The following is a 20,343-nucleotide window of genomic DNA, read 5'->3' as shown; positions in this document are numbered from 1 at the left end:
GAATACAAATATACAGGATGTCCCAAAAATGTTGGAGGTCTTTGAAAGAAGTGGTTCCGGGGGTGATTTGAAACAACTTTTTCCTTAACGAAAATGTTGTCCGAGGCTTCGTTAAGAAGATATTAATGGAAAACCTCGTGCAATCAGAGCGCGAGTATGCCGGTGGAGCGTAGGCTACGCGCTAGGCAGCTGCGCTCATACGCTACCGCGGCCGCTCCACCGGCATACTCGTGCTCTGATTGGTCGAGTTTTTCCGTTAATATCTTCTTAACGAAGCCTCGGACAACATTTTCGTTAAGGAAAAAGTTGTTTCAAATCACCTTCTGAAACCCCTTTCACCACCCCTTTCAAGGACCTCCAACATTTTTGGGGCATCCTGTATAGGGCTCCATTTAAAATAAACAAATATTTTTGAACCGAGTAACTTTTGTGAAAGCTTTTTTTTTTGATAACTTCACTCCCTCGTGAGATATTGAATCATTTAAACAAAATACCCTGTATAACTCTCGTATAACTTCCTTAAACACCTCATTCGTTCGTATTAATTGCCCAACAGAAAACAAATCGAAACTAATAAAAAAGAACGTCAACATAATCGCATTCTTCGATCGTAACGTGCACGCATTGTGATCGTCGGCAAGCACGCGCTGCACTGCTGCGCTGACTTCTAATAATATAGCGCATCGGGAGTGCACCAAAGAGAGACGGCTACCGCTTCAACTGCCTGTATTTCGGTGTCAGTTACAAACCGTAGGAAATGAACAAGACACCGCGACTCCCACGAGTCTGAATAAACCGTCCGTACTCGAACTAAACCGGTTGATTTTAATCAACGAGAATAACGGAAGGCCTGGTCGAATCTATTTTAAAAACTTACGACTGACGTATGACGATGGAGCAAAAGGCAAAGAACGTCGGGACTCCCCCGTTAAAGTATAAGATTGCACGCACTGAAAAACTCGGCAGGTATTTTTATATCATTTTTAATTCAAGAGTTTCCCAGAGGGGGACCTCAGGATTTTGTCTTTAATAGGAAGATAAAGATACACCTGTCAATGTGAAAATGTGGTGGACACAAACATCCTTCAACATCTTTCTCATTTTCAAGGTGTAAAAATTATATTCCATACCATTTGTGTGTCTATTTAAAAAACATCGAGTGCAAAGTGGAAAGTCTATTATACAGGGTGTCTCAAAAATGTTGTAACACCTTGAAAGAGGTGGTTCGGGGGGTGATTTGAAACAACTTTTTCCTTAGCGAAAATGTTGTCCGAGGCTTCGTTGAGGAGATATTAACGGAAAACACTGACCAATCAGAGCGCGCGTATACTGTTGGAGCGGCCGCGATAGCGTATGAGCGCGGCCGCCTAGCGTGTAGCTTACGCTCCAGCGGCATACTCGCGCTCCGATTGGTCAATGTTTTCCGTTAATATCTCCTCAACGAAGTCTCGGACAACATTTTTGCTAAGGAAAAAGTTGCTTCAAATAACCTCCCGAACCACCTCTTTCAAGCTGTTACAACATTTTTGAGACACCCTGTATTTGTAATCTGTTACGAAGATAACTATAAGATAAATACTGTCCTTTTGAATTTTTCGTCCAATGACTTTTGTTTTCTTTGTCTGTTTATAATTCATTTAATTCGTAGATACGCAACACGGTTTCATTTTCTTCCGCGCTCCGTATTACGTTTGAGTGGTGCGGTCACACTTCACTATCGCGCGTGCGCACACGAATAGGAGCTAGGGTGGGGGACCCTGAGCGTTGCATCGCTCTATCGAGAATTTGCGAAAACTTTAACAATTTTTTACGCGAAAACGGTTCGTCTCTGATATGTGGCTCCTTTGAAGCTTTTTATGTACTCCTCATTTTTCCAAAAAGACTAAAATAAACAGAACGTAGATTTCATATCTTAGAATAACGCGCATGGAGTTATAGGAATTTGTTACATGTCCATGTATATATTTTTTTTCACAAGGTATTTGCAGGCAGCAAAAAATCTGGCAGCAGGCGAAGTGATACTTCGAGAAAAACCGGTTGCCGTTGGACCAATGACGACCAGTCAGGATTACGTCTGTTTCGCGTGTTTGCGTTTGTTACCAAAAATCAGAAGAGGCACGCAATATTACTGCCTCAAGTGCAATGTTGCACCTTTATGCAGCACTGCCTGCAAGGTAAATAATTAAACACCTGAATGAATTTTTTGTTTGCAAAATATACTTCAATTCGCATATTATATTATTTACGTTACATCAGTTATATTTAATATATTATGATACATCATTTTATTTGGCAATTACAAACTTTCAAGATGAGGGTCATTCAATTATTCTCGACATAAACTTCGATGGGAAATATATGTATTACCATAAGTATATTTTAATATATAAATAAATATAAATATATTTTTTCCCATATGCAACTTTCGATCTAATATAATTCGTATACGCCAATGCAGCCATTCTATCGACAAACACTTATTGTTGACAATAATTAGCTTAACAAATTATAAATTCATTATTAATAATTCAAGCCTGAAAACGTAATACAAAACCTATGACTCCTTCAGGAGGAGTCAAAGCATCATACTCCAGACGAATGCGAAATACTTGAAAAGAATAGAGACCTGCTGACCGACAAAATAGCTGACGTCATCGGTGTGTTGCTGCCTCTGCGATTATGGCTTCTGAAACAAAGGAATCCAGAGTTGTGGGCACAAATAGAGTCCATGGAAGCTCATATAGATAAAAGAAGAAATACGTCCGTTTGGAAAGACAGGGAGGAAAACGTTATAAATGTAAAGTATCTTCCAAAAAGGGCCTTTAAAATGTTGTCTTTTAATAAATCCAATTCTCTTATTTTAAATCAATGTACACGTTACAATCGAGCAATCAAAAATGTATTAAAAAAGAAAACTCTAAAGACCCTTTTAAAGAACTTGTTATGTTAATCGTTGTCCAACAAAAGCAACTCGTCAATTTTTAACAATTTTAATATTATACGAGCAGGTCGTGAGGGCACTTCGTCTGATTCCTGAAGAAGAAGCGTCTACAGATCTCTTACAGCAGCTTTGCGGTATCTTAGACGTTAACACATTCGAGTTGAGATCTCCGGGAGGTCTGGACGGTCTCCTTTTGCGAGGTTTATATATGGAGGCCTCCCTCATGGCTCACGATTGCAGAGGGAACACTCACCTTACCGTAGATAACGACTTTCAGCTCACCGTGTACGCCAGTCTGCCGATCAACGAAGGCGACCCTATTTTCTTCAATTACACCTCGTCGCTTTTGGTTCGTTTATAGTCACGGCCATTTCTGTTTTAATTCATTTCAGTTCAATGAAATATACAATATTTTTGTTGTACATATGAGATGCGATACGTACGTAATATTCGGAACTATTCAGAACAATCAGAACTACCTAGTAAATTAATTCTTCAAACTTCTCAAAAAAAAGTTTAAATTATTTAGACCAATTTCAAAGGTAGGAATTGTGTTTTAAAAGGTGTCCGAATATTAATGCGAGTCACTATATAAGCTTAAAATATGAGTCAGTTCGTCAAAGGCGTTCATGGGTAAGTGACGAAGCAGATTGCGTTGTAATCAGAAAACTCGTGAGTTCGAATCCCGCTGGAGGTAATTAAAAATTGAATCGTGTTTTTCGTCATTTTCATAGAATCCAGTCGCAAGAAATCAATTACAGTAAACTAAAATCTACCAACAAATGAAAAAGAAAATTAAAATTTAATTTGTTTTTAAATCTCAGTTTTCAAAAATTCAACATTTTCCAAATATTCAATACACACGTCTTCTAAACATAAATTTCAGGAACGTCCCTGTGCTATCTGGGACATTACTTGGGGGTACGTAAATTAATTTAGTGATTTAATTACCAGGAAACATCAGGTAGGAGGGAGGAGCACCTGTGTAGAGGACGTAATGCAGAATGATACAGAATAACACAGCATAGAGCAGCACGGAACGTTTATAAAAATATCGTTCTTGAAGTACTTGGTGTACCTACTAATTTACCGATTTAATTACCAGGGAACGTCAGGTAGGAGGGAGCACCTGCGTGGAGGAAAGTACTTCGAGTGCGAGTGCTCGTTATGCATGGACCCCTACGAGATGGGCTCGTACATGAGCAGCATCCTGTGCCCCAGGTGTAGAGAAGGTTTCGTAGGAGTGCAAAATCCTTTAACGATAAATCCCTATGGAAGGGGTGTAAAATGGCAATGCGATAAGTGCAGAAGAAGCATCGGGGGTCGTCTCGTGCGAGCCACTTTGGACATAACAAGAACCCTCATCGATAACACGGACGACGACGATATCAAAGTTTGTAATTTTGTCAACCGTCCCAATACTGCGCGTTGTTTATCGTAACTCTGTAAACACATTTCTTTTAATGATTTTTTCAAGGGTCTCGAAACGTTGACGGCGAAACTGTCGCGTTCTCTGCACACGAATCATTTCTTGATGTTATCCTTGAAGCAGAAATTGTTGGCAGCGTACAGGAAAGAAGTGGCATCGCCGAATCCACAGAAGAAAGTTATGATGAGAATGCTAGACACGTGCAAGGAAATGTGCAACGTGTTAGAAGTGGTCGAGCCGGGGATATCTCGATTAAAAGGTAATTTCGTATTTTATGAGCTTGATAGAACTGCGTCTAAAGGGAGACAATATTAATATAGAGAGTTCTTTAAAAATTAATATTTAAAGAAGTCGATAAATGATAATGTGGAGCACTGCTATTCGAATCCCACCATTTCATAATATCCTCTTCTAAAAGAACGCTTCTGATGAACCCTTTAGACAAAAAGTACGTTATTTATTCAATGTATTTTAAAATATGTGGTTTAAACAGAATTTATAATTTTTCAATCAAATTATTTCTTAGAACAAAAAATCACATTTATAATTAAACAATTTTATTTCAATTTAGGCAGTTTCGTATTTTTCATACATTGTTTACTGAAACAATGCAACAAAAAATTAATATCTAAATCCAGTAAAATTTATTCTTATCTAATACTTATCCAATAAGTATACTTTCACTCGCACTAAATAAGAAATTTGTATAATTTGATTCTATTTAATTTCATAACAAATGAAATATTTTCAGCGTGTAACTGAAATAAACTTTTAGGAATAATGTTGTACGAGATGCACTTGCCATTGGTACTGTTAGCGAACAGAGCATACGCTGCACGTGAAATTAATTCGACGGATCTTGCTTCGCGCCTGGAGGAAGCCGGAAGTCTGTTGAAGAAATCCCTAACGATGCTTCTTTTAGAACCAGCAGACACCCCAGAGGGAAAATTGGCTAAACGAGCCCTGCAAGAATTGAAAGCTCTAAATCAAAATATAGCTGACGTTAAATCAATCTCCACCATCGATGACACGCGTTTCCACAACAAAAGGAAATCGCATAAGAATAAATCCAATACGAAGAAATGAATATAAAAAATGCTTTAACATCTATGCATGCTCTGTTTTCTTTATCTTTCATTCTATTCCTCCTTTTCCCTTTTATTATTACCAGAATCATAGTAAATCTTCTCCTTTATTATTTCAGATGGTTAATATCTTGTTATTGTTGTTCGAAAAATGAAGAATTTTCATATGCCACAATAAATGGATTTCATGCTAAAACGCTGACTATTAAGAATAGTTACAAATAAATTTAATCCTGTCTAAGTGGCGCCGTCGAATTCGTACCGCGACACTTAGAGACCGAGGTGAAATTTAATTGCTATTTAATCAATAAAGCTGTCGTTGTAAGACTCTAAGGCGCAAACGTGCATAATAATAGCTGAGAAGGATCGAGTTTTATTATACATGAACCCTTTTCGATCTTCTTAAACAATTATAATACATTTTTGGAATTATAATACCAATTTGCGCCTTGAGCAAACGTTATGACTTGCACGCGAGTATTGGGTTGCCTACTGATAGGGGCGATCGAATTAAAGTATGAAAAGGATAATAATGACGATTTACTTTCAACTTAAAATTGTTTACGAATGAAAGTATTTATCCAGATTTTGTACAATTTATAAGACAAAAAAATATTTCTAGTAATTGTATGGTAACTAAAAATGAACGACAGATATTGTTTAGTTTAGAAGTACATAATAATATACATATTACATATATAGATATACATATTTTATATTTTATACATACAATAATGTAGATATATTTATACATGTATAAATTGAAAAAGTACTGATAAATACTTTAATAAGAAAAACAATTGTATTACACTATTTAGCTGCTTTTATTTATAACTATAAGCTATCACCACTGTAAGAACTCATAAAAAAAAAAAACATATTTCCAGTTCTGGGTTTATTCTGATTAAGATTGTTGAAGCTTATTAGTATTACATCTTTCTAATTTAAATAATTTCTCTTCCGCTTGAAATTGTTTCATTTGAATAAATAAAAATTTCCGATCTGTAAAATACTGTATAATAAACGCAATGTTTATGCAAAACACTGTTTAATTTAACGAAGTCGAATAAAAATTGCATAGCTAATTGTTGCGCGAATATAAGATATGTAAATCAATGTAAATTTAAAAAAAAAACTGTTAGTTTGTAGCAGAAACCAGTAGAAACCGATACGTTGGTTAAAGCTTAAAGCACTATACACATAACCGGTTAAAATATAAACGCTATATTTTGAAAATATGAAGCTGCCGAAATTTGATTCGTTCCGTATCAAAATGTGTGAATTTATTATCGTCTAATACATTATTTTTCTGTATTAAACACAGGTAATATTCTAATTACTTGACAGATTTCTATAGGATAACCTCTATGATATAGACGAATAAAACAAGTAAATATGTTACCAGTACTTGATTAAGTAATGTTTGTATAAAATATTGTTAACACGTACAGGACACTATTAATGAATAAGAACCGCTTATAAGTTAATAAAAGCATAAGTTTTGTACGACGAATGAAATATTATTTCATTAACTTTTGATATAGATATTATAGATTATTTTTATTTATTTTAGCATAACAGTAATATGTTTGATCAAAGCATTATTGGAATATGCTTCTTTATATGGTTAGCAGTTGTTTTCAACTTTTCTTTACACCGTATAGAAGAAGGTCATGTCGGTGTTTACTTTAGGGTAAATATTTGTTTATAAATATGAAATTATGTAGATAATAGAAATATATATACGTTCATTATATGATACAGGGTGGGGCATTATTGCCTCAAGTGAGCAATCCTGGCTTTCATATGATGATACCTTTATTGACAATATACCGTTCGGTTCAAGTTACATTACAAACGGATGAAGTAAAGAATGTACCATGTGGCACCAGTGGCGGTGTGATGATTTACTTTGATCGCATAGAAGTTGTAAATATATTGGATGCGAATAGCGGTAATAATCTTTCGAATTACATATTACAGAATAATAAAACCAAGTTATAACAAGTTGTAATTTCATGTACTAATAAGATTATTTTATTATATAGTATATAACATAGTGAAAAGCTTCACAGCAGATTATGATCAAACTTTAATATTCAATAAGATTCATCACGAGTTGAATCAATTCTGCTCTGTGCACACATTGCACGAAGTATACATAGATTTATTTGATCAAATAGATGAAAACTTAAAAACTGCTCTGCAGAAAGACTTAAACGATCTAGCACCTGGCTTACGTATTCATGCTGTTAGAGTTACTAAGCCTAAAATTCCAGAAACTATCAGAAAAAATTATGAATTAATGTGAGTATACTGTTGTTATACTATAACAGTATTAATGATAATTATGTATGCATTTGTATTGCAGGGAAGCAGAGAAAACAAAGTTATTAATATCTATGCAACATCAAAAAGTAGTAGAAAAAGATGCAGAAACTGACAGGAAAAAAGCTATTATCGAAGCAGAAAAACAAGCACAAGTTTCAAAAATTTACTATAATCAGAATATCATGGAAAAGGAATCTCTTCAAAGAATAGTTGAGATCGATAATGCTATGCATTTGGCAACAGAGAAAAGCCATTCTGATGCTGAGTACTATCAAATGAAAATGCATGCAGAGGCAAACAAACTACTTCTTACTAAAGAATATTTAGAGCTGAAGAAGTATGAAGCACTGGCACAAAATGCGAAAATATATTTTGGCGAACACATACCAAAAATGTTTATGTATGACAGTAGGTCAAACGAACCTGCTGTACATTCCAGTGTAGAAGTTAAAGAGGTTAAAGAGACTTAATTTATATTATTTCATCGTTGTTCCGTTTAACAGTATATCACAAAATAATAATTCCTTCATCTAACTGTAATGTAAATTAGTTTCTGGAATATAATAATTCGAAGAAGTTGTTTGAATATTTCAGAGTAACAATTGTATTGTAAGATTTGTTATTTTATGATTTCGAAGAATAAAATGTATCAAACTCAAATGTATGTATACATACTGAACATACACGTATTTATACAATTTGCGTATTTCTAACTTTTCTCTAATACCGAGTTACGTTAGTTTTAGTACAATTTTCTAGTAAAAATATTATTATTCTATATGTATTAATACTGCACTCAAAACTTTATATTCATTTATATACTACTGTGTGTAATGTATTTTGTAGTTTTTTTTAAAGAGATTAACTTAATTGTATACCACAGATAAGGAATGTAAGATAAGTTAAAATAAACGTCAGATTCGTGAACCACTCATGTTTTTTTTTAATTATTGATTCTTATTGACTAATGCCCTTGACTAAAAGATGGTCCTTGTGGCTGGACTAGTCACAAATGTCAAGTATGGGTTACAGAGGTCAAGTTCAGGTCAGAGTGGTTAGCAGTGGTCAGGTACTGATTAAAGTGGTCAAATACTGATCACTGAGGTGAAGCTTACATGGAGGGCTGGAGGTCACCTTGAATTACTAGAGGTTGGCATAAAGGACTAGAGGTGCCATACCCACACCCATACCCAATATATTAATATATATTAATATATACAATATACTATATATATACAAATTTGTCATATTTATGAATAGTTATTTAGTGCTGCAATAAGTAATCGAATAAAAGAGCACTATCGGTGATCATTGGTAACAGTCTCAAATGATTTCAAATCTGTCTGAGTTGGTCCAACTCTGTCTGTCTGGAATTAAATGACGCCAATTTTTTATTCGGTTTTATTTTAATTAACCTTTTATTCATTCTTTGTACATGCGTATGTTGAATGATTTAAATATATCGCTTATCTTAGGCCGAATCGACGAACTTAGAGTCAAGTGTCATCTTTGTATACATATATGGTATATGTATACATTGGACTACTATGAACCACTGTGAACCACTAGCGAACTGTCACACGATCAGCTGTTCACTCTTCTTCCTCGACCTTTATTTGCTAATTCAAATCGAGCTCGGAACGAAATTTCTATTTTATCGTTCCTCTTTCGCCGCTATTGCGCTAAAAAACGGTCAGAAACGATTTTCTTTTTCTCGTTCTGCGATATAAGGTTTTCGAGTTTAATTCGTAAAATTTACGAAAAATAGTAAACACTGTCAAAAGTTTGCTATCGTTGATATTTAGATTTATAAAACTTTTACAGACTTGAGAGTTACGAAACGTTTATTACCAGGATTATTGAAAATGACAGCAGTAAGTTATGAAATTACTCTACAAACCATCTAAAAGATCCTATGTTATACATATTTTAAGGTTATACACAAATCCTTTGAATAAGTTTCAAGTACATTTTTTTATATGCAGGTCGGTTTCTATTTTATGTGCAATGAATAATGTTACTATACCATCAAACCATTATTATTTGATATATTTTCTTATTCGTTTCTTTGTTTTGACTTTAGGAACTAAAGAAGTTTCTGAACGGACTTCTTAGCAGCGTAGAAGGTCTTCATAGTATATTGATAACAGACAGGGATGGAGTGCCTGTTATATCTGTTGCCGATGAAAAGGCTCCGGAATTGGCTATGAGGGCAAGTTTCTTATCTACATTTGGAATGGCAACTGATCAAGGAAGTAAACTAGGACTTGAAAAAAATAAGACTATCATATGCATGTACAGTAGTTATCAGGTAATAAAAACAAAATACATAATGCATTGCAGACTATTATTGTTATTTATCTAACTCGAGATATAGAGAATAATGTAATACAAGGATACAAAGTTTCGTTACATATATGCCATATACAAACTTCTTGGATTTATTTAACTGTATTATTTATATTAATTTACATTATTCAGTTTCAAATTCATTTTATAATCAACTGCATGTAATGTTTAATATTTTTACTTGCAGGTTGTTCAAATGAACAAATTACCATTAGTCATTAGTTTTATTGCTAGTCATGACTGTAATACAGGCCACATTTTATCTTTGGAAAATAAGATCGATCCAATCTTGAGTAATTTAAAAAATGCAGTAGTGGAAGCCTGATGGTTACCTGTTGTCCATTATGGGTGATAAATACCAAAAGTTTACGGTTGAATTTGGTAATGACTTGTATAGGAGGAATGGTATAAATAGCGAGGAAGACGTTACTGTATATTTTGTTTCTAATTTACAAAACGTTTAATTCGTAGTCTGTCATACTTATAAATCCTTCTACTGGCATTTTTATACGATGTTTTAAGTACATATTTGGAAGGAAATAAGTAGCGCATATCTTGTATAAAACAGTACAATAGAAATATATAGAAATTACGAATTTTTATAATATACTGTGAGGCATTTCAATATTTGCATTATGTATTCTATGTTTGTAATTAAACTAACATATAACCATTTGAGAAAAAGTTTTTTCAAATTTCACATGTCTGTAAATAGTATGAAATATACATGTAAAACAAGTGATATTAAAACATTATTAACATTATATCATTGAAAATTAAATAATACAATCATATATTTCAAATTTTCAAACATCGATAATTAGACTTCGTACACCAATGGCTTACCCTCTAACCCATTGAGAATGTTTTGTGCTGCAGTAATTGACATATTACGTCGAGTCTTCATAGTAGCACTGCCTATGTGAGGTGTGACCACTGCGGTACATAATACATATATATTACTGTATATAGTTTTGCTATACATTTCTATTACTAATCAATAAGTACACACATTATGTATGTATATGTATGTGCGAGCGTGTGTGTGCAGAATTGTAAATTATAATGTCTACCAATAAAATGTTACACGTATAAGGGCAGAAAATGTTACTTTATCATTAAATGTTTCTATTAAGATAGTTAACGATACTAACCAGCATTTGGAAGTTTAAGAAGTTCATGGTCAGGTGGCAATGGTTCAGGATTCGTAACATCGAGGCCAGCCGCGAAAATTGTTTTATTTTTCAATGCTTTGACTAGCGCATCCGTGTTTACAACTTGTCCACGACTAACGTTTACAAGTACCGCGGTTTTCTTCATTTTTCCAAAAGTGTTATCATTAAACATTCCTCTTGTTTCGTTGTTCAACGGAACAACGACGATTACAAAGTCACTTTGTTCGAGAAGCTCGTCGAGAGATACGAAGTGAGCCCCTAAGTCGTCTCCTATGTATGAAATTACAATCGAATAAAATGCTGAATAAATATATGCGTTTTAGTTGTATATTTAGTTGTATATAATGATAAGTACCCGCTTTTTTACGAGAATGGCCTGTATAAATAAAACGACCAACTTCGAATCCCTTCAGTCGTTTAACAATAGCTTGTCCAATGTTGCCCAGACCAACTATACCCACTGTTGATCCTTCTATATCTTGACCAAGCAGCCAATCAAGACGGCGTTCATACTGATCCCTAAATTAACAAAAATTGTATATGCAAACATTAAATATGTATCGTTAAGTATAATTTCTAAAATCAATGTTTCAATGTTTATCAATGTTTGTAGCTTGGTATATTTAAAACAGGTCGCCTGGATAACTCATTAATTTCTTTAAAGAGACATTTAAGTCCTTAACGTCAACAAAAATGGCAGAAGCAATTTTAATTACTGTTCCAGTTTTAGTCGTCCTTCGTGAGCTCGTCTCGATGCGCTCAATGTTAGAAGTACAGCAATATCTGCAACCGCGTTTGATAAAACCATAGGCGTATGTCCAACTTTGATTCCTCTTCTTTTAATTTCAGGCACATCTAGATAATCGTAACCAGCTGACATCGTTGAAATCACCTTTAACGTTGGTCCTGTTTATGTAAAATTTTAATAAGTCAGTTGTGAAGTCAATTTTATTAAATTTATTATATTTAGAAATCAGGTCCATATTTTATGTTCCTGTGTAATATACATGTGTAATAATGTACGCATACATTAATATTATGTACGTATTCTTTAATTAGTATATATGCATATATATATGTACATATATACATGTATACATAAACATGTATATACAAGATTAAATTTATAAAATTATAAAGTGTTCCCTATTTAATTTAATCTATTTATACATACATACATTTTACATTTAATATTTTATACAAAATTAAAAGGTAACATTATCAATTTAATTAACTGTATAAATACAGTATTCGAGATTTATTTATCTCCATAAAAATATAAAATACATGAGATAGGGACATTAAAAAAAATGCAGTTCGATAATCACCTGCAATGTTAAGAAATTCAGTGTTTACACTATGATGTTTAGCTATAAAGACCGCATCGTGACCAGGCAGTGCTTGCAATAAATCTTCCCGTTCGATATTCGAACTTTGAATTATTGTGACATCGCATCTACACAAAAAACAAGAAAACAGAATATTAAAACATTTTGTAACGAGATAAGATAGCGCAATTCGTGTAAATCGAAACTGTTTACGATTGCCCGCCGAAATGTTCGAAAGAGTGTACTGTCGATAATCGAAATGCGTCGAGCATTCGCGTATCGAATTATGAATTTAACGGTCTACAACGCAAGCGGTAATATAGAGATTAATTGCAATTCAGATCCAGTTGAGAAATAAGATCATTATTATAAATACTTCGTACCCTGACGTTCCGTAATATTCTATTATATTTTTTTTTTTTGCATTAATGCAATATTGTATCACAATTGAATTATGTTTTAGACGTTTGAAATGCACCTACTTTGTGCGAAGAAGATCTATGCCAGCAGAAGGTACATCGTTACTGGTGACCAATACACGAGGCCTCATTGTTGTTGCTTTATGTACTGACTACAACGGTAAATACTTTGTAAACTGCCAGACCTGCCATGCATGCCTGCGTTATATAAGGTTAAGATCTGATTATGTGCGCAGGCGTCATACAACATAACCGAACATAACGATAACAAATTGTTACACCCATGTGACGTTTCAGATCTTGATTCCAGTCACTGAAACACGCGCACTGGTTTTACCATCAGTATCTGATACAACCATAAAATTGACGCTCTTAGTCGCTCCAAAGAAAAATAGAATTATAGTAATTACTTCATTTATGAAATGTACGTTTTATCATTACATATATATAAATGTATTTACATATTATGTAAAAGTATTAATAATAGTTGTACATTTTGTACAAGTATTTGTAATAATTATATGTAAAATATATATGTACATATATTTATAATATTATATATAATATATATTATATTATATTAATATAATACATATACATAATATAATATTTTACATATCTATATAATATATAATATATATTATACATATTTTATATATATATTATGTAAAATCGATAATTTTAGTGTAGAATTCATAATTCTTTGTCGAAATTCAAATTTAAGTAATGCGTAGAGCACAACAGGAAGGATTTCAATAATACCGATAAACAATATTTTGAAACATCAACCGCAGTATCCTGTTATGACTGCCGTATTTATAACTCACATTTCCTTGTTTATAGATAACATTTTACAAAAATAAGATATAAAACCACTTAAGGTACAAGTGGTTGATTTTTCAAAATCGATCATCTATAAATCCTAGTATTTTATACAATTTTTGTCGATCCCTTTCGCTCGTAGCTTAACCTGACGAAAATTCAAATGCGAAGTTCCCGCGTGTTCGATTTCGTAACTACTACGTTGGATAAAATAATATTTGAAAAACTAAATACAACTGTAACTGCATCAATTACTAATTTTTTTATTAGAAATTGTAATCAAATAATAATTTAAGAATTTTACTATAGAAAATACATATATCGTTATAATATATTAATACTTTCTGCATTTGAGTTTTGTTTTGACTAGGACAGTTGAGAAAGAACCACCTTAAATTTACAATTTCAGGTTGGTAACTATACGGTTTTAAAAATACGATTTCCGATCTGAACTCAATAATTTACTTACTAACTTATATTTACAAACGAGTAGGATAGTTCAATGAAAAGTTATGAAACAGTTCATCGGACGTATACTTCGATTTCCGTGAACGTTTAATGATATATATCTATCGTACTTGTACCATAAATATCTTTACAAGAATTTCGAGGTTATGAGACATATTTACAATAACTCCAAAGCATGTTCCACGGTTAAAGCAGAATGAACTAACGAAAAAATAAAAGATACGAAACAAGTTCCATATTTAGAATATCAAAAAGTAAAATGAAGTGGTTGCCACGACAAATCACGTTACCGCTCTTACTTGGTGTGTCTTTAACAAGTATTAGCATTGCTTTCATATATCTACTGTATAAACAGGTAAGATTGAAGGCTTTATAAATTCATATTTCTTGATATATCCTATTAATCGATCCTTCAAACAACTAGGATGAAGATGATGCAAATTCTCGAAGAAAGAAAATACAAATTGTGAATAGAATTAGTATAGAATACAAAGTACCTAGGCAGTTTGTTCCCGCTGTTATTGGAAGAGGTGGTTCTGTAGTAAAAGATGTACAAAATAAGACAGGAACACAAATATATTTTAAAGAAGACAATCTCGAATGTCCTGATCGTATTTGCATCATAAGAGGAACTTTTGAGGCTGTACATTTCGCGGAAGAAATGATAAAATCCATAATTGAAAATCAGCCTATAATTGAAACATATGAAATGTATGTACCTCAGAACTCATGTGGAAGGATAATAGGAAGAGGTGGCGAAAGTATAATGCAAATACAAGCATCTTCTCGTGCAAAAGTTATTATTGAAAGTGGATTTACTCCCTACGATTTGAGTATGTTAATTGTATATATTAGTTCCAAAGCATTTTTTTGTTCAATTTTTGTAAAGGTTTCGTGACTAGTTCAAATATTTTATAGATGCTGAAAGAAGGATTATAATAAAAGGTACAGCTGAACAGATTGCTTCAGCTTTATCGCAAATTGAGGATAAAGTTCGCGAAGATAAAGAATCTTATACCAAAGTGCAAGCCTCTGCTGCAGTAAGACTGCCTAGAGGTAAATCTTCACTGCGCAACAGTCCAGTTAACTCCACTGAACATTTGTATTCCACTGAAAGTTCAGTATTGCAAGGTGTGTAAAGCAAATAACTCAAATAATATCTTTACCTTTAAAATTACGAATGTCGCCATTTGCTTTGATACATTTAAATACTTTTACTTTCAGTTACAGATGGTCTAATGGAAATATATGTATCTGCAATGGAAAATCCTAGCCAATTCTGGATTCAAGTTGTTGGTCATGGAACTACAGCTTTAGACAAATTAGTGTCTGACATGGCTGAGTATTACAGTGAAAAAGAAAATCAAGAGTTACATAGATTAAAAAATGTATGTATACATTAGCTGTATTATTTAGTTACAGAAAATAGTGTATGAAAAAGAAACAATGAATTCAAATTATTTATAATTGATATTATTGTTATGGTTACATCATACTGTTTTAGGTAACTCTGGGTCAAGTAGTTGCAGCAAAATTCAGTTTCGATGAACTGTGGTATAGAGCCGAAGTTATTTCAGAACCTGAAGATGGCCAATGTGAAGTTTATTTTATGGATTATGGGGACCATGAAGTAGTTCAACTTGATTCTATACTGGAACTTCGCACAAACTTTTTAAGTTTACGATTGCAAGCAATCGAGTGTTCTTTGGCTGGCATTAAACCACGGTAAGTCATTCCTTTTCTTTTTATTATGTTAACATTTGGAATAAAATATAACATTTAAAATTAGATTTTGGAATCAACGAAACTGTCGGTAAAGTTATTACATACAGGTTTTTTCTTTGAAAAATATAAAATTATTAATATCGGTTCGTAGGAAAAGAAGACATTAATTGCTTAATTCACTGTCATCCATGTTGCTTGATCTTGAACTACCAATATTAGCTTCGCAAACTTCATTGAATAATTGTGGATTTACATGTTCCATCATTTTCCATGCTAAACTTTTGTTGAGTACAGTTATGTTTTCTTCGCAGTATGCCAAACTTGCTCTTTTAAGCGATAAACAGCCAAACTCGTCTGCAACTAAAAGTCTGCTTGCTATATTTTCTGGAGTTATTGTTTCAATTAGATTCCTCTCGCAAAGCTCCTTCAGTCCTAGAAAATAATTATGAGTAACTTTGCTTATAAGTAACTTCGTAAAATACAGTACCTTGTAAACAGAAACGTTCTGACAGAGATAGAAGTTGGGGAGCTAAAGCATCCAAATTATCGACATGGTCGCTATATATGTATCGTAACAATTCTTCCGTCACTTCTTTAGTAAGATCTAACAAGTCCAGAGAAAACGAGTAGTGATTCTGAAATATTTTCAATACATATCATTATGATAAATTTATATATTGCAAAATTATTATATAATAGCAATACTGACTACTCACCTGTGGAATTAATAAAGTTTAGAAAAAGTATCACTTGCAAAAAAGACAGTAATATCATAAATTTATATTCCTACAGTTAATAGCAGCATTATGTTAATTTAATACGGAAATTATACAGCTTAAGCTTTTAAAATTTATTCAATTCGTAATTTCGTGGAAAATTAGAATTGCTTTGTATTTTTTATATTTTATGTATGAAATAGGTATGTTAGATACGTATATAAAGAAACAACAACACATTAAATTTGCCAATTATGCTAGTTTTGTTTTTATATGAAAACATAGGATATGTTTTATAAATCAAATTAATACAGATTAAGAATAATTATAATTATAATGTTAATATTAGAAAGATTGTTTGAGTAGCTTCTTCTTAGAGATCGAATTGGATTATTTCAAACACTCGTTTTCTTTATCGATCACCTTTTCTTCCTGCGAGTCTCGCGTATCCGACGCATTATCTTCTGCGGTATCTGTCTTTGAGTCTTTTTTCGACGTTTCATTCAAAGGTGAGATCATTTCACGTAGAACATTACTACGCGCGGCTAATATACTGCTATGAACTGGAATTTCTGTATTGGTTAAACCACCGCAAGTTAATTTAGTATCCGCACCAGATGGATGCTTCAGTAACCTGGCCATATCCTGAAAAAACGTAATTTCTCAATTTTAATTTATCTATAAAATTGATAATTCCTTTATCAATGGTTGTTCAAACTATGGAAAACTCAAATTATATATGCTGATATTGTTTACTGATGTAACTCCAAAATTCACAGACTTCTATAATCTGTGCTTCCATGTTTTATTGCTATTATTACCTGATATTCAAATATCTACAAAATTAAATATTCTTTTAAAAGATGTACTGTTCATACAATGTTTAAATCGGTACAATTTTGCCAAATCTTTTTCTTTAGATTGATGACAAATTTTACTTGTGAGAAATTAATCAAGCTTCATTTAAATTAATTTAAATAATGCTTGCTTTAATTTAAATAATTTTAAGTAACTTTTAAAATAGTCCATTTCCTCGTGGAACATTATTAGTTGTATGAAACAATATAAATAGAAAAATCTTAGCCATTTTATTATTCGAGGAACACTTGCCTGCGATAAATTGTGCTTTTCGTTTTCACACTGGACTATTTGTATCTTGACCATTAACAGAACCTCGCCATTCTTGTTTAAATGCCTATCGACTACTGACAAGTCTTTGTACCCCAAGGAAATAATATCTGTGCATGATTTCAGTTCGAGTATTGTTCTGCTTACGTGACAATACTCCCAGTGTTTAACGTCAGCATTGAAAACTGCAAATTGAAATCGTATCTTCGCTTGTTCCGCCTCGTCTACCGTGCAGTGCAACATGTTCAGACACAGTACCACGGGGTTTATAACTCTTTTGCCTGTTACCAAACAGTTTAACGTTTAACGAAGTTGATCGACGATTATTTATTACAAATGAAAAAGAATGCATTCATCTATTTCATGTGCTTAATGAAGATAAACGATGTTCAAGTTTTCAATTGTTTGAGGGACAAATTTGAATAGTTTTAACGTGATTGTAATAACTAGACTGCGGATCTTTATGCATTTATAGGAAATTTGAATGTGCAAGAACCTACAAAATGCACACAATATGCAAGAATATGAAAAAGATTGAAAGTGAAGTTCATGTTATGATATTTACAGAATGAAATAAATTCTTATTTAGGTTCAATTTTTGTAGGCACGTTCATGAAGATTTTATTTTGCATAAAGATCCGCAGTCTAGTAATAACGATTTTATGGTTGCAAATCGTCTGCCTTACCGTCAGGGTCCTTCCAAAATCTGATAGATAGATTCCATACGCTATGAATATTGTTCACGTTCACGTCGAACGACGGGCTATCGATTAAGCTTTTCTTTGAGATGTATTTCTTGTAATGTGGAATTGGCCAAGTATATTTGAAGACGACGTCCGAGACTGTCGGCACTAATAGTTCCATTTTTTAGCGATTTCACTCGAATGAAAGGTCCTATTTGAAATGAGGAAGAGAGTCATTAAACTTGAAATCTATTAGGATTGTAACATTTTATTCAATCGATTAACCGTATACTTGAGGGAAACAAATAACGACAGAATATTGAGTAATGGTAAAAAGCGTTGAATTAAATAGTGAAACGAACAATTAAAATTATTACAATTATTATTACATAAACACATTTGTATGCAAGAACCACTGGGTTCATTAAATTACTAATACCATGGTCAAAGCATAGCAAAGCATTGTGTTTATTAGTAGAAGGAACGTTTGTATAGGAGCTACATCAATTTCGCTTGTTATTCATTTCAATTTATTGGTATATTAAGGGGTCATTCTACTATATTGGCCAAGAAAACATGCTTCTTTGTTAATTTTTTTTTTTTTGGAAAGGATATTACAAAACGATTTAAACATTATGCGTATATTTATTATGCTTTTATAATTACGTTAGAATTTTTTCAAAAAGAAATACGAATATTACGCAATTTAAAATAGATTATTGTTCAATTAAAGATAGTTCAATGTAATATTCATATTTCTTTTTGAAAAAATTCTAATATAATTATAAAAGCATAATAAATATACGGATAAAGTTTAAAATACATCGTTTTGTAATGTAATTTCGAACAAAATTAGCGAAGAAGCATTGATTTTCTTGGCCAGTAAAGTAGAATGACACCTTAAAGTTTGCTCAATTTGTTATACATGTTTCGATTACCCTCGGTTTTGTTCCTATCAGCTACTTTTTATCTCTTAACGTGCCCCAGGACAATTTAACAACCGCCATGAAAATATTTCTTCGTTATCATCGTTCGTTGTCGATTTCCCCGCAATTTTGTCTGTCTGGGAACACGTTGACTCTCGTGGCGCAGTATAATTGCACCGCACGGGTCGCGATAAAGCTTTGCCGAACCGCGCAAAACGTTTTGCCGTTGTTAAACTCTCGCGTTGCACATGCATAGGCAAAGTTTACGATATAAATTGCACGCTCGACGATTATAAAGCGATTCACATATGGCGAGCTGCCAGTTTCCGATCTACGTTTATCTTTATTCAACTAGAATTTCTTAGCCGCGCGATAATATCGCGTATTATCTTTTCGCTTCTTGCCAGGTACATCGAACGATTAAGTAATTAGATACGCGGGGCGGTGCGAGTATTATTATTAAAAATGACGGAACGATTATTCCAGTCGATGATAAGTTTCTTTTTTTATTATTCGTTATTAAGCATAATTTAATGTAGTTAAAAAAAAAAAAAGGCCAATTGCAATTTAAATTTGGAGAAATGTACTGTGTGTCACTTTATATTGTTATCACGTTACAGATGTGTGCGCGTACGTTTGTATACAGGGTGTCCCAAAAAATGTTGTAACTCCTTGAAAGGGGTGGTTCAAGGGGTGATTCGAAACAACTTTTTCCTTAGCAAAAATGTTGTTCGAGGCTTCGTTACGGAGATATTACGAAGGCTACGCGCCAGGCGGCCGACCAATCCGAGCGCGAGTATGCCGATGGAGCGGTAGCG

At 33.0% G+C, this 20,343-nt stretch overlaps 6 protein-coding genes across 10 annotated transcripts in view; 4 read left to right on the top strand and 2 right to left on the bottom strand.

Moving 5' to 3' along the window:
* The first annotated feature begins 760 nt into the window (after nt 1–760).
* Nucleotides 761–5,525, top strand: LOC128888744 (SET domain-containing protein SmydA-8-like). Its single transcript, XM_054145852.1, has 7 exons — nt 761–966; nt 1,979–2,174; nt 2,570–2,797; nt 3,009–3,290; nt 4,047–4,334; nt 4,419–4,629; nt 5,146–5,525. Exons 1-7 carry the CDS (start codon nt 887–889, stop codon nt 5,454–5,456), a joined length of 1,596 nt encoding a protein of 531 aa, XP_054001827.1. The 5' UTR covers nt 761–886; the 3' UTR covers nt 5,457–5,525.
* Nucleotides 5,526–6,624: 1,099 nt separating this feature from the next.
* On the top strand, nt 6,625–8,716 carry LOC128888753 (erlin-2-B-like). Its single transcript, XM_054145863.1, has 5 exons — nt 6,625–6,779; nt 7,029–7,148; nt 7,220–7,409; nt 7,504–7,762; nt 7,827–8,716. Exons 2-5 carry the CDS (start codon nt 7,041–7,043, stop codon nt 8,254–8,256), a joined length of 987 nt encoding a protein of 328 aa, XP_054001838.1. The 5' UTR covers nt 6,625–6,779; nt 7,029–7,040; the 3' UTR covers nt 8,257–8,716.
* Nucleotides 8,717–9,206: 490 nt separating this feature from the next.
* On the top strand, nt 9,207–10,819 carry LOC128888762 (ragulator complex protein LAMTOR3-A). Of its 4 annotated transcripts, none has more exons than XM_054145879.1 (4): nt 9,207–9,225; nt 9,611–9,660; nt 9,870–10,097; nt 10,323–10,819. In XM_054145879.1, the coding sequence occupies exons 1-4, from the start codon at nt 9,222–9,224 to the stop codon at nt 10,458–10,460; spliced, it is 420 nt and encodes a 139-aa protein (XP_054001854.1). In that variant the 5' UTR covers nt 9,207–9,221; the 3' UTR covers nt 10,461–10,819. The 4 variants fall into 4 exon arrangements, with proteins under 4 accessions (XP_054001854.1, XP_054001853.1, XP_054001855.1 ...); XM_054145878.1 differs by lacking the exon at nt 9,207–9,225 and adding an exon at nt 9,290–9,478; XM_054145880.1 differs by lacking the exon at nt 9,207–9,225 and adding an exon at nt 9,339–9,517.
* Nucleotides 10,820–10,930: 111 nt separating this feature from the next.
* LOC128888754 (glyoxylate reductase/hydroxypyruvate reductase-like) lies at nt 10,931–13,312 on the bottom strand. Its single transcript, XM_054145864.1, has 6 exons — nt 13,121–13,312; nt 12,639–12,766; nt 12,027–12,216; nt 11,666–11,829; nt 11,290–11,580; nt 10,931–11,071 (listed from the first exon to the last, which is right to left on the bottom strand). The coding sequence occupies exons 1-6, from the start codon at nt 13,186–13,188 to the stop codon at nt 10,956–10,958; spliced, it is 957 nt and encodes a 318-aa protein (XP_054001839.1). The 5' UTR covers nt 13,189–13,312; the 3' UTR covers nt 10,931–10,955.
* Nucleotides 13,313–14,259: 947 nt separating this feature from the next.
* Nucleotides 14,260–20,343, top strand: part of LOC128888739 (tudor and KH domain-containing protein homolog) — a 13,170-nt gene continuing 7,086 nt past the window's right edge. Inside the window, exons 1-5 of one of the 2 annotated variants that reach the window (XM_054145844.1) lie at nt 14,260–14,702; nt 14,772–15,180; nt 15,266–15,478; nt 15,578–15,735; nt 15,852–16,072. In XM_054145844.1, coding sequence (XP_054001819.1) covers nt 14,607–14,702; nt 14,772–15,180; nt 15,266–15,478; nt 15,578–15,735; nt 15,852–16,072 — 1,097 coding nt within the window. In that variant the 5' untranslated portion in view covers nt 14,260–14,606. Of the gene's footprint in view, nt 14,703–14,771; nt 15,181–15,265; nt 15,479–15,571; nt 15,736–15,851; nt 16,073–20,343 lie in introns of both variants that reach the window. The other variant, XM_054145843.1, reaches the window with a different exon arrangement.
* Nucleotides 16,073–20,343, bottom strand: part of LOC128888769 (speckle-type POZ protein-like) — a 6,493-nt gene continuing 2,222 nt past the window's right edge. The window contains exons 2-6 of the mRNA XM_054145892.1: nt 18,603–18,810; nt 17,899–18,197; nt 17,212–17,433; nt 16,560–16,707; nt 16,073–16,504 (exon numbers count right to left, since the gene is read on the bottom strand). Of these exons, the coding sequence (XP_054001867.1) occupies nt 16,236–16,504; nt 16,560–16,707; nt 17,212–17,433; nt 17,899–18,197; nt 18,603–18,780 (1,116 nt within the window). The 5' untranslated portion in view covers nt 18,781–18,810 and the 3' untranslated portion in view covers nt 16,073–16,235. The remainder of the gene's footprint in view (nt 16,505–16,559; nt 16,708–17,211; nt 17,434–17,898; nt 18,198–18,602; nt 18,811–20,343) is intronic.

This window comes from Hylaeus anthracinus, unplaced genomic scaffold, assembly GCF_026225885.1.
Source record: "Hylaeus anthracinus isolate JK02 unplaced genomic scaffold, UHH_iyHylAnth1.0_haploid 11994, whole genome shotgun sequence".
Classification (NCBI taxonomy): Eukaryota; Metazoa; Arthropoda; class Insecta; order Hymenoptera; family Colletidae; genus Hylaeus; species Hylaeus anthracinus.
Note: the sequence above shows the minus strand (reverse complement) of the source record. Positions and strands in the feature narration are given on the sequence as shown.

What these genes read in the sequence shown, in the direction of transcription:
- LOC128888744 (XM_054145852.1), top strand. Translation starts at nt 887, where the DNA reads ATGACGATGGAGCAAAAGGCAAAGAACGTCGGGACTCCCCCGTTAAAG. An exon ending in CGCACTGAAAAACTCGGCAG is followed by an intron (nt 967 to 1,978) that starts GTATTTTTATAT and finishes TTTTTTCACAAG; the next exon opens with GTATTTGCAGGCAGCAAAAA. An exon ending in GGGAGGAAAACGTTATAAAT is followed by an intron (nt 2,798 to 3,008) that starts GTAAAGTATCTT and finishes TTATACGAGCAG; the next exon opens with GTCGTGAGGGCACTTCGTCT.
- LOC128888753 (XM_054145863.1), top strand. Translation starts at nt 7,041, where the DNA reads ATGTTTGATCAAAGCATTATTGGAATATGCTTCTTTATATGGTTAGCA. An exon ending in ATGTCGGTGTTTACTTTAGG is followed by an intron (nt 7,149 to 7,219) that starts GTAAATATTTGT and finishes TATATGATACAG; the next exon opens with GGTGGGGCATTATTGCCTCA. An exon ending in TATATTGGATGCGAATAGCG is followed by an intron (nt 7,410 to 7,503) that starts GTAATAATCTTT and finishes TTTATTATATAG; the next exon opens with TATATAACATAGTGAAAAGC.
- LOC128888762 (XM_054145878.1), top strand. Translation starts at nt 9,334, where the DNA reads ATGAACCACTGTGAACCACTAGCGAACTGTCACACGATCAGCTGTTCA. An exon ending in CGCTATTGCGCTAAAAAACG is followed by an intron (nt 9,479 to 9,610) that starts GTCAGAAACGAT and finishes AAACTTTTACAG; the next exon opens with ACTTGAGAGTTACGAAACGT. An exon ending in GCATGTACAGTAGTTATCAG is followed by an intron (nt 10,098 to 10,322) that starts GTAATAAAAACA and finishes TTTTACTTGCAG; the next exon opens with GTTGTTCAAATGAACAAATT.
- LOC128888754 (XM_054145864.1), bottom strand. Translation starts at nt 13,188, where the DNA reads ATGAGGCCTCGTGTATTGGTCACCAGTAACGATGTACCTTCTGCTGGC. An exon ending in TGAATTTCTTAACATTGCAG is followed by an intron (nt 12,217 to 12,638) that starts GTGATTATCGAA and finishes TTACATAAACAG; the next exon opens with GACCAACGTTAAAGGTGATT. An exon ending in TCTTAAACTTCCAAATGCTG is followed by an intron (nt 11,072 to 11,289) that starts GTTAGTATCGTT and finishes TATGTACCGCAG; the next exon opens with TGGTCACACCTCACATAGGC.